The 12007-nt window shown below is 32.8% G+C and overlaps 1 protein-coding gene across 2 annotated transcripts in view; it reads right to left on the reverse strand.

Moving 5' to 3' along the window:
* Positions 1-1218: 1218 nt before the first annotated feature.
* LOC139512002 (amyloid-beta precursor protein-like) overlaps positions 1219-12007 on the reverse strand; it is a 38465-nt gene continuing 27676 nt past the window's right edge. The window contains exons 2-4 of one of the 2 annotated variants that reach the window (XM_071299295.1): positions 6583-6636; positions 4466-4571; positions 1219-3966 (exon numbers count right to left, since the gene is read on the reverse strand). In XM_071299295.1, the coding sequence (XP_071155396.1) occupies positions 3296-3966; positions 4466-4571; positions 6583-6636 (831 nt within the window). In that variant the 3' untranslated portion in view covers positions 1219-3295. Of the gene's footprint in view, positions 3967-4450; positions 4572-6582; positions 6637-12007 lie in introns of both variants that reach the window. The other variant, XM_071299294.1, reaches the window with a different exon arrangement.

Below are 12007 nucleotides of genomic sequence, written 5' to 3' on the forward strand. Positions count from 1 at the left end.
CATGGAGGTGTTCTTAGGTGCTCCGGAAGGGTAAGCAGATCCTGCTCCACATGTGGCACTCGTATTGTGACAACTGTATTGCTAATTGTTACTTGACTACTGCAATATGGTATAATGCTTGAGATTCTCTATCGTTAATGATTTGAAATTCCAATTGGGCTATATGTTGTTCAGTTCTCGACTTTACAATGGGATGTTGAACAGAATATATGTGCCACTTATTTTAACTTTCGTTTTCTTAAGTATTCCTCGTGAGAATCCACCGAATATCCGATATTCTAAATCTGTCTTTGAATAACCTGCTGGCGTCATGCAAAAATATTTTTTTTACTTATAACATCAAATGTTTGAAATTGTGAAATACAAAGAAGTAAGTCCGGTTTACCCCTTTTTGGCCCCAAAATATAGCAGTTTCACAAACTTGTTAAAATGTAAATTTTAAGTTATTTATTGGAAAGTAGAATGCTTTTGCTACATACATATGGGCTGTTTTTGACAATACAATGCACATGTATCGGGTACGAGCATCATTAAGTTATGCTGAATTACTGAAATCTTCACAATTTTAGCATTTTAGTTAAATTTTAGACGGTTTCCGTCTTAAATGAAAGTGACCGCATCCGCCTTAAATGAAGGTGACCGCATTTGTGTCCATTCTTAATATTGAAATGTAAGTTGTATTTGATAATAACACATAACATATATAAAGGTTGAGGATGAACACGGATGAGGCCACTTTCATTTTTGACAAAAATCAACTAAAAAGTGACATTTTTGGGGATATTTGATAGATTTTTCATATTAAAGCTAGAATCGGCACTTTTTTAATGACTAAATCAGTTCAAATCTTTCACATAAACGTAATGAATCAACTGAAATAGACACTTGAATGTTTAAAAAGTGTCCAAAGTCTTTAGTCAGATGAACTTGAAATGTGAGGCCAAAATCAGTCCTTACCGGGCCTACTCCTTTGCGGGAACTTGTTTGACTTCAAGTAATGACTTTTTCTCGTGGTATCTTGTTTTGTTTCCTGTAAGGTTTTTTTAATCAGACTTTTAGTGTTCCCTTTGAAAACAAATAGATATAAGAAGATTTGGTATGAGTGCCAGTGAGATAACTCTTTATCCAAGTCATGTAAAAGTAAACCATTATAGGTCAAAGTACGGTCTTCAAACCGGATCCTTGTTTGCTTGTTTTTAATATTAAAAGAACTTCAGATTTGGCTTATTTCTTTATTTTACATTTCAAATAGTATACAATGAAAATTTTTATTTTGATTATTATTATGCAAAGTTTCACAGTTTTTATAACATAGATGATCCAAGTCAAAACTTCATATCACAAATTCAGATATTTAATTAATACATGTACCCTGAAAACAGACAAAAAAGGTCAACTTTTTAAACATATTATTTACATACAAGCAATGGTAAGCAACGTATTGTAAGATGTCTCGGCAGGTGAAGGCCTTTTAAAAGTAAAAGGCCCTTAAGTGTAAACTTGACAGCATTACCAGTAAATCATTAAGGTATATGCAACATTCACTCAAACAAATTTACCATCATACCGGAAAATGTCATATTTTTTTAAAGGACAAACTTGCTAGACATCTCATTAATGTTCCAACGAAAGTTTTAACTTGGTTCAGAAAACGAAAGATAAGTTTTAAAATGTTGTAAAATGAATAAATAAAAAGTAACAAAGAAAAATTAAAACCGATAAATTTTCTTTATTTTCGCCTTACTGACAAAACTCTTGATTTATCCTTTTTACCAAATTAATGTTATAATAGTTTCACATTGAAAACAGCGAGAAATAAGATACCTATATGTTGTAATTCCATATCATATTTTGTGATAATATCTGTTAATTTGAAAGCAACAAAGGAGTATCCCTTTAGAAAGTATTTCCTTTTCACAGAAATTATATTAATGATTTTTTTAGTCATGAGAAAACAAAGACTGTTTTGTGACATCAAGAAAAACGCAAGACATATTTATAGAGTTTAACATAAAGAGTAGGTTATTGAAGGCATTTTTCTAACCTTCAAATATTTTTATTTACTTTCTTTTGGCTTTTTGTGGATGATTTATTCACAATAACGATATTTCTTTATTTAGATTAATTTAAACCGTGTTTTCGTTTTTTGTAAAAATTTGGTAAAAGACCGCTTATGTTGTAACAAGATGTTATCCATATATTCACTCAAAATCTTACATAGTACAAATTAACTTGATCACTGCGAAATTAAACATAGTTTTATTACCATAAATTGCTGCCATTAATATGTTTCTAAAGGGTAAAAAATAAAGTGAAAGTATAAAAAAGTGATATTAATAAAACACTGGAAAAATAGAAGGTACAATAAGAGCAATGTTGTGGCCGCTGAAATCTCCAAAATAGTAAATGTAATCAAGCGTCTCAAAATTGTGTTTTGATTATAAACTGAACAGGTTAATATAATCTGAACACTTAAGTGCTGAAAGGTCAGTAGTGATGTCACTATGGCGCTATGAACATATCAAAACAACATATTTAACCTAAAAGAGGCATTTCGAGCATAGTTTTTGGTCAAAATGTTCATATGAGCCACAGCTTTACTCAACGATATTTTACACTCATTGGCATCTTAAGAAAATACATTATGTAACATAAAATAACTCAAAAATGAAATATTTACAGTAAAAATAAATGACCGTCGACATCTATATACAATGATAGCTTAAACTATTAGTGCTTAATAGACCTATAAATATCAACCATATTTGTACTGTTCTTGCATTCATAACAAAAGCAAGCATTGATAACATCACGAAACGAATTCATGGATACAACATATATGCGTTTCAATTTATATTTGTTGTATCTGTTAGCTAATTTATTGATATAAATCAATAGATCCTCTCATGCTTTTGTTGAAAAGTACCACAAATACTATATACCTTAAACTACAAAAAATTGCATTTAATAATTAACGTGATGCAAACATTGTAAAATTGGAAGGTTGTGAAACTATGAAACCTTAAAGACTGAATGGAAACGTGGTAAGCAACTTTTGTCATGAATTCAGATTGTTTTTAAATTTCCAAGCAACAAAGCTTCATTTCCAGGCTCCTGAAAGAAAAACGTTTTATAACTTTCAGAATTATTGAATTGTTATTGAAACATCGTCATAGCATACGCAATTACATTGCATGAACCCGCTTTACCGTTATGTTTTAACTCTGTTAAAGACTGAATAGACATCAATAAAACAAACACCACAGTAATGCAATAATAAATAGTGTCACTAATGTTATGATTTTGTTCTTCTCTCCTTCTTTTTGTCCTTCTTTGAAATTTCTTGTGAAACAAGTTTGTTCATTAAATCACTCGTGGTGGTAATATCATCATCTTCTCCTGGAATGATTGTTATTTTTGATTTTTCACCTTTTGATTTTTGTTTTTTGTTTTTCTTGCCACGTCTTCCGCGTTTATTCTTCTTTTTCTTATTTTTATTCTTGCGTTTTTTATTTCCTTTTGGCTTCACTTTACCTTCGCGTCTTCGCTTTTTACTACGCATACTCTTGCGTCGTTTCCGCATCAATTTGCGCATGCGTTTTTGACGTCTCTTTTCAAGTCTGCGTTTTCGCCTAACTTCTCTGTTATCACCACTAGTTTTGTGTGATCTGACTAAGTAACCTCTGTCTATATAATTAGAGTAGTCGGGCGACTTGATAGGTTGTGTAACCACTACAGGTTCATTTGAACCTAAGCCGATAATAGGTTTCTGTATAACGTTAGTCTGTTGATTAGGCATGCATTCGCTTTCACATTCAGTCTTTGATTTAAAGTTATTTTCATTTCCTCTGCAGCCTTGAAAATAAAACCAGCTACATTTTTGAATGTGAGTATTGAAATACCATCGTACCCATCTTGCACCACAGTTTCCCGGTTGAGGAGGTTTTTGACATATTCTCAATTTCACTATAAAAGAATACAAAATGAAATATCAAATAAATATTCAGTGAGAACATAAAGGCAAATAATAATGTTTATTACGAGTGTCCAGAATGGTCGGTTACTCTATCTTATCAACGTAGGAATAAGTCAGATTAACAATAATCAAGATGTCAGATATCATTTTGTACAAAATCACCAATTGTGTATTCATAAATATTGTTCGGTTTTGCAGTTTGACTTTTTCAAGACCTTGTGATAGATATAGAGTTATTTTTCTTTGAACGCTAACCGTTGATCTAAAATTAGATATGAGAAGAGTATTAAGACGAAACACAAAGCAGAAACAACACGTACAAAACTTGTTGAATGATAATAACTAAAAAATATGTGTAATAAAATTACATAAAATAAAGTCAACTAAAGAAAAAGAAAATAACTTAACGGTAACATAAAATGACTAAATAATGAAAATAAAATTAAATTAAAATAAAACCAAAACTCTAGCTACCTTGTATCAACATACCCGAGATTTCACTTTCCGGGACACAGATGGGAAATGACATATTCATAGGCCATGATAGGTGTTGTATTACACATAAACTGCCCTCAGTGCAGCTTTTCTTCCATTCCTAAAATAAATGATATGGTTATTACAAACGAACATAGTTTAGCGCTCACAAACATGTTTAACCTCTCTACATTCTTCGTGTGCCTGTCCCGAGTCAGGAGACTGTAGTTCAGCGGTTGTCGTTGGTTCTTGTCTGTCATATCTGTTTTTCGTAAATTGTGCTGTTATAAACATAGCAAGTAGTTTTCTCAATTGAAGTTTTTCATATTTTTCATGATGGGGTTTTTAATGCTGACTTTATCATGTTTATACGGTATGAGTTTTTGTCACTGTTGAATGCTGTATACGCTTGCCTATAATTGCTTACATTAACTTTGGTGGATAGTTGTCTTATTTGTCATCATACTACAAAAATCAAAATGTAACGCTTTTCCCAATAAGGGTGAATATAACATTGTTTTCTTTTTTACATTAATCCATACAAAAAATAAGAAGATACTCCTTTTTCATAATAGAATTAAGGTTATGTATTCAATGCATGAAAAAGCCATAAAACCGCAAAATTAAGAGTCTGAAAGCCTGAATATATAAATATTATTAAAACAAGAATGTGTCCCAAGTTCACGGATGCCCCACTCGCACTATCATTTCTATGTTCATGATCAGTGGACCATGCAATTGGGGTACAAACTCTTATTTGGCATTGAAATTAGAAAGATCATATCATAGGGAACATGTGTACTAAGTTTCAAGTTGATTGGACTTCAACTTCATCAAAAACTATCTTGACCAAAAACTTTAACCTGAAGTAGGACGAACGGACGGACGAACGAACGAACGGACCCACAGACCAGAAAACATAATGCCCCTCCACTATCGTAGGTAGGGCATAAAAATCGCGAGTTATGCTGCGTAAATTGCGTACCAGAAATATTTGAAGCTGGCTAATATAACTAGAGTTTAACCTCTAACGATTCTGAAAAGTCTGGATTTTACTTCACACATCAATCTGAGAAAGTCTTATAATATTGTTACTCAACGCATCTTTTACAGTTTGCATTATAATCGATCACTACTTCAGAATTTTACTTATTTGTCTTAACTTGCAAATTTTGACAAAATCTGAACCTTTCTCAAACTCGTATTATCTCCCGAACCAGACGGGTACTTGACCAAGTATGTAAGGTTTATGACTAAGACATAACTTATCTCAGTCTGGATAGCACTGACCGATCTTTGATTATTGTCTATTGAGTACAGGTATGTTCTGGTCATTAATGACTCTCCGAACATAGTGCAGATAGTGAAAATAAGACCCAAATAGAGACATTGCAAAGTTAATGAAATACTATCCAATATAGACAGCTGCACGTACCGATTTCTTTAAATCATCTTTGTTTGTAGTAAATATAATCATTGTAATAAATCACTAAAGCTAAATTGTTTTAAATAACTCGAAGGTATAGGTACTGGAACTTGCTGGTAATCATTAAGGATCATTTTTAGGTTATAAAACTTTTGTCTTTTTGTTGTTGGGATATATTAGTACCCGGCCACGTCTATTCTGTTATGTATTTCTATTTGCATTCATCTGATGAGTTAACCCTTGTTCAACTGATTTTCATAGTTCGTTTTTATGTTGTACTGCATGTTACACCACTGTCCCAGGTTAGGGTAGGGTTGTGATACCGCTAGAATGTTTAACCCCGCCACATGCTGCAAGTATATATGTGCCTGTCCCAAGTCAGGAGCCTTTCTTTTGTTGATGTGTTACATATTTTTTTTTCATTCTTTTTTTTTTTACTTAAATCAGACCGTCGGTTATCTCGTTTGAATTGTTTTACATTTGTCATTTCGGAGCCTTCATAGCCGACTATGCGGTATGTGCTTTGCTTGAATTGTTGAAGGCCGTACGGTGACCTATAGTTGATAATTTCTGTGTCATTTGGTCTCTTGTGGAGATTAGTCTCATTTACAATAATTCCAGATCTTCTTCTTTATCTTTAGACCTTTTCAAGAGTGTGATGTGTCCTTCACACTTAAGTAGGCCAATTATTAATGTATATACATGCCTTGCATTTTAGTTCTGCATCTTTACCGATTGTAATTCTGTTTGCTCCAGTTACCTGAAAACAAACAAATAAATCAATTTACACGAATGTTGTTACATATCTAAATGTTTTTACATGTACATATTTCTATGTTTTGTACATATTTTTCCGTGTTTTCCATTATTCTTGTCGTAAACATCCAATAAAAAGAAAGTTTAATGTCACAAAAAAATCAGTGATTTATTTACCAGTGCATTCATGAGCAGAAGGAATTTTACCCATAAATAGCTAAAAAAATATATCTTTCAAACATTTAGTCTGATATAATAATACGACGTACGTTTGATCTCTAGATCGTCAAGTGAATATGTAGACATAGATATATAGCTATTTAAAATAGATAAGTATATTAAAATCATATCCTGGTGCTGAAAAACTTGTTTTATCACAATGGTCCTAAGACAAATTAAAATATTTTCATAAAATTTATAAATCGCTTTCACTCGTTACCTTAATGAGCAAAAGTTTTTATGCAGTGCCTAACGATTTGATTGGAAAGGGAAGAAACGATTCAATGTTTACATGTAGAAAAACATAGGAAAATGTATTCCTGCTTGAAATATCTGAGAACATCATTTGACATGTTTTAAAGACGATCACAGTGAAAAGCAGCAGTACGACCACAAAAGGTATGATTTAGGGAGGAATTCAGGAGCAATATTCTGGTATAGAATATAATAGAATAGAATAGAATATTTTTATTTCCCAAATTACAGGGCCCATAAAGTGCATTAAATCAGATACAATTGATTTACATAAAAAGAAGACCTTTCAGATCAAGCTAAGATCTTTTACACGCAAAAATCTTTCTTTGTGCAAACTGCACAAACATGCGCAACCTGCACAAACATGTGCAACCCGCACAAACAGGCAATATACTGAAACTGAAACTCCATCGCTTACTAAAAAAGAATAAAAATAGATCTATAATATCTACTTATAGGCCGAATTGCCGCCGAAAACTACTGGGTTTTGGGATGACTGAAGGACGAACATTGGCATGAGTATCACAACATGGCCCGGACACTGAGTCTCATCAAAACCAATTTCGCTTTACAACTGGGGGCGTTGACTCCAATTTACCAACTAAAACAATAGTTTCCGAAACGACTTACGCACTAGAACCGAAATTGTTTATACGTTTACTTCAAGCACCTGTTAAGTAATTGAAGCCATGGAGTTCAAACATTTACCAATGCCTAGCCTTGTTTTTTATCAATGGTTTACATCTGAGAAGTGTCTGCTAATAATATTAACAAGAAATTACATCAATATAATGTTTGATCCGCCTGATGATATTGTTTGATCACGGTTATTATTTAACATTTATAAAACAATTAGGAGTGATCAATTTCATCTGATAGGCTTTTTGACGGAACTATAAATACTACTGTTATAGATATCGTATACCTTTGTTGGTACTTCGTCAAATGCAGGAATATGTTTATCCAAAACATAAACATATTTTAGAAAGAAAAAAAAATATTCAAAGTTTCAAACGTTTCATTGAAGATAAACACATTTAAGATGAATTAACCTATAAATGAGTATAAATAAAGTTAGCAAAGGCATGCGCCACCTGTCCTAACTTATAGTTGCTTACATATAAATGACTCCAAACTTGCCAATGTCTATGATGTATAAATACGAATTTCCTAATTTATAGTAAATTACCTTCCCTTTAATTACAAGAAACTCCCTTTTATACATTAATTTTGCAAATGATTATGAGTCAGGATCTAGAATTAGAAAACATGACGAACCAATCTCTTGAATGAAAAAAATTGTCTATTCCAAGAAAATGTAATATTCTTCTTGGAAGTTGTTCCAACAATGTTGCAATTCAATCAAATCAAATCAGTTTGTATTAACCTTTACCAATATAAAAGTCAGTCCATTCCTATAAAATGTCTCCGGGAGTAGGATCAGGATTCATCAGAAATATTACATTTAATTCGGAGTGTCGAAATGTATAATAATCATTCTTGAAAAATATTTTTCTGGAAAATCGGACTGTATACATCATAATGTATGTATAAAAAAGAAGATGTGGTATGATTGCCAATGAGACAACTCTCCACAAGAGACCAAAATGACACAGAAATTAACAACTATAGGTCACCGTACGACCTTCAACAATACCGCATAGTCAGCTATAAAAGGCCCCGAAATGACAATGTAAAACAATCCTAATTAGAAAACTAACGGCCTTTAGTTTATGTACAAAAAATAAATGAAAAACAAATATGAAAAACATAAAAAACAAACGACAACCACTGAATGTGTTTATTTTGCAGTATTGTCTATAAATTGATCGAAAACAATAGGATATAAACAATATTTGTTCGGTCACCTATTCAACGGACCGGACCTACTCCACACAAAACTAGTTGACACAGGTAGAAGGGAGACAACTATCAAAGTTCTAAAGATCGTTATACCATTACAATAACCCAAATAATAATGTCAGTTGTCATATATTGCCGATCTCCGACCAATCTTCGATTGCTACATATGCTGCAGCTATATATATATATAATATATATGTTTGTTTCAGACATGTAAATTAACCAAGAAAAGCTTTATATAGGAACCTATTTATTCAAGGACAATAACATCCCCAATAACTATTTAAGCTAAAACAACCAGTCATAACTTTGTTTTTAATTCTCTTTTAAGATTTATTCTTTGAAAATTACTTTGACGGCAATAGGGCAAAACATTGGAACTCTACATTCTAGAAGTACATATTTGACAATTGCATTGGACTATTTTTTCCGTTTCCAGTGAACCCATTTCCCCACTGTGACATCTACTTTATATATGCAAGTAGGTAATCTCATATAACCGCCTTTATATATGCTACCAAACATATAAGGTAGCATACCTTGACCTATAATGGTTTACTTTTATAAGTAAGAGTTGTCTCATTGGCACTCATACCACATCTTCCTATATCTATATAAGGATATAAATCAGTTTGTTTACAATCAAGATTTCCAGTGAACCCATTTCCCCACTGTGACATCTACTTTATATATGCAAGTAGGTAATCTCATATAACCGCCTTTATATATGCTACCAAACATATAAGGTAGCATACCTTGACCTATAATGGTTTACTTTTATAAGTAAGAGTTGTCTCATTGGCACTCATACCACATCTTCCTATATCTATATAAGGATATAAATCAGTTTGTTTACAATCAAGATACGAAAAAATTCTGAATGTATTAGAGGCGACCGACTATTTAACAGAGAGCCTGCGTTACTCGATTCCTATGTTCAGAAGACATAATCACTATGTTTTGGGCTACTTTATTTGTTTGATACTATCATATAAGTCAACATATCGTAGTCTAAATACTAGTCTGAAGTACCTAAATTATCACATAATTATAGTGTATCCTTAGACCACTCGCTGAGGACTTTGAATGGATACATTAATTACGCCTATCTGGTACCACTGAAGAGGGTATTAAACACCCGATGACCTTTAATACACAGCGGGAACCTGTTCATTGTCTTCTTTCTACTGATAGTGGACAATGATTATACAAACAAGGTTTAAGCTATGTTATAATGTATTATACAAATAAGAAAAATTTAAAGTGAAAAATCCGTTATGTATTTTAGTAAAATGTGGGCGAAATTTCCCGAGTGCAAGCCGCTCTGTTTTGATACAATATCCTACTCAACCATGTGTTTGGGAGGAAGAATTTCCATTGTTCTCATCTTCGCAGGCCAAGGTTTACGATCCACTCCACTGCTCTTCCCTTGGCCAGCGAAATGGTGTGTTCCTTGAGAGAGTGCCCTTTTATGATCAGAATGCGTTGATATTTTCATAAGCAAAAAGGAAATTCAAATTCTTCAAATTTTTACCTCAATTTTTAATGTTCACTGGTGCACTCCGTAATTCAAAGAACATATCTTTGGCAACCAAGAATTTTTAGAATTAATGAAAAGCAATAGAAAGCTAATATAAATACGAACCACAGAGAGAAGTGCGAAATTGATTACAGTTTTATGTCCTATTAACTGATATTAGGTGAATTAATGTCATACACTCTCTTTGTAAGAAGACCTCTTTTATTCATAATTATGGCACCCTCAACGGAGTTGGGGTGACATATTGTTATTCTACGTTTCTTTTTTTTCTTATTTTTCTTTTTCTTCTTCCACACATTTTGTCCGTCGTGTTTCTCGGAATCCAATGGACCAATGTTGATGGAACTTTACTATAAGGAGGACCCCCATGTAAAGTTGTGCACCTTGGTATGGAATGGTAAAAGATGGCCGCCGTTTCCATGGAAACAGCATAAATGCGAAAAAAATCAAAGTGTTCCAAACTGGAAGAAACTCCACAGGAATGTTGACTGGCATGTGCTGATTTCCAGTTTGACTTTGGAATTTTCAAAATGGCTTCCGTTACCATGGAAACAGCTAAAATATCAAAAATTATAACTCTTTCGTTATAAGATCCAACTGGATGAAACTTTATGAAAATGTTCTCCAGTATGCCAAGATGTCAAGACAATATTTGGATAGTTCAAAATGGCCGCCGTTGTCATGGAAACTGGGGCCAAGTTTTGCATTGACCCTATGGAAAAATGCATAAAATCAGCATTTTTTCAGAGAGTATTGCACCAAAGTAAATGAAACTGTATTGATATATAACATGACATGTGGCAATGAGATGTACGCTTTTAGAATTTTGGAATTATCTACTGTAACCATGGTTGCAGCACAAATGTTCAAAATTTCCAAAAAAAATAAAGTGCTGCAAACTGAATGAAACTTAACAGGAATAATGACTGACATGTGCGGAGTTGCATTTTGAAGTTGGAATTTTCAAAATGGCCGCCGTAACCATGGAAACAGCAAAAATATCAAAAATTTCAAAATGCTTCAAACTGAATGAAACTTTGCAAAAATGTTACTAGACATCTGTAAATGCATTCTTCGACTTTGGAATTTTCAAAATGGCTGCTGCTCACCTGGCAATGAGGGGAAGGGTGCCATCCGTTATTGCTAGCAATTACAAATCTAGTTATTATTATTATGGCACCCTCAACGGAGTTGGGGTGACGTATTGTTATTGTACGTTTCTTTTTTTTTTCTTATTTTTATTATTTTTCTTCCACCTAATTTTGTCCAGGAGATTTCTGGAAATCCAATGGACCAAAGTTGATGGAACTCTATTATATAGAGGACCCTTAGATGAAGAGTTGCAGGCACCTTGGAATGGTTCAAGATGGCTGCCGTTACCATGGAAACGGAACAAATGTGAAAAAATCCAGTTTTTTGTTTTGGTGAACTCTTTGGATATCCTTTAACTCAGAATCATTATATTTTAATACAATGTAGGTGCCCATTATATACAGGT

Source organism: Mytilus edulis, chromosome 2 (assembly GCF_963676685.1).
Source record: "Mytilus edulis chromosome 2, xbMytEdul2.2, whole genome shotgun sequence".
Taxonomy (NCBI): Eukaryota; Metazoa; Mollusca; class Bivalvia; order Mytilida; family Mytilidae; genus Mytilus; species Mytilus edulis.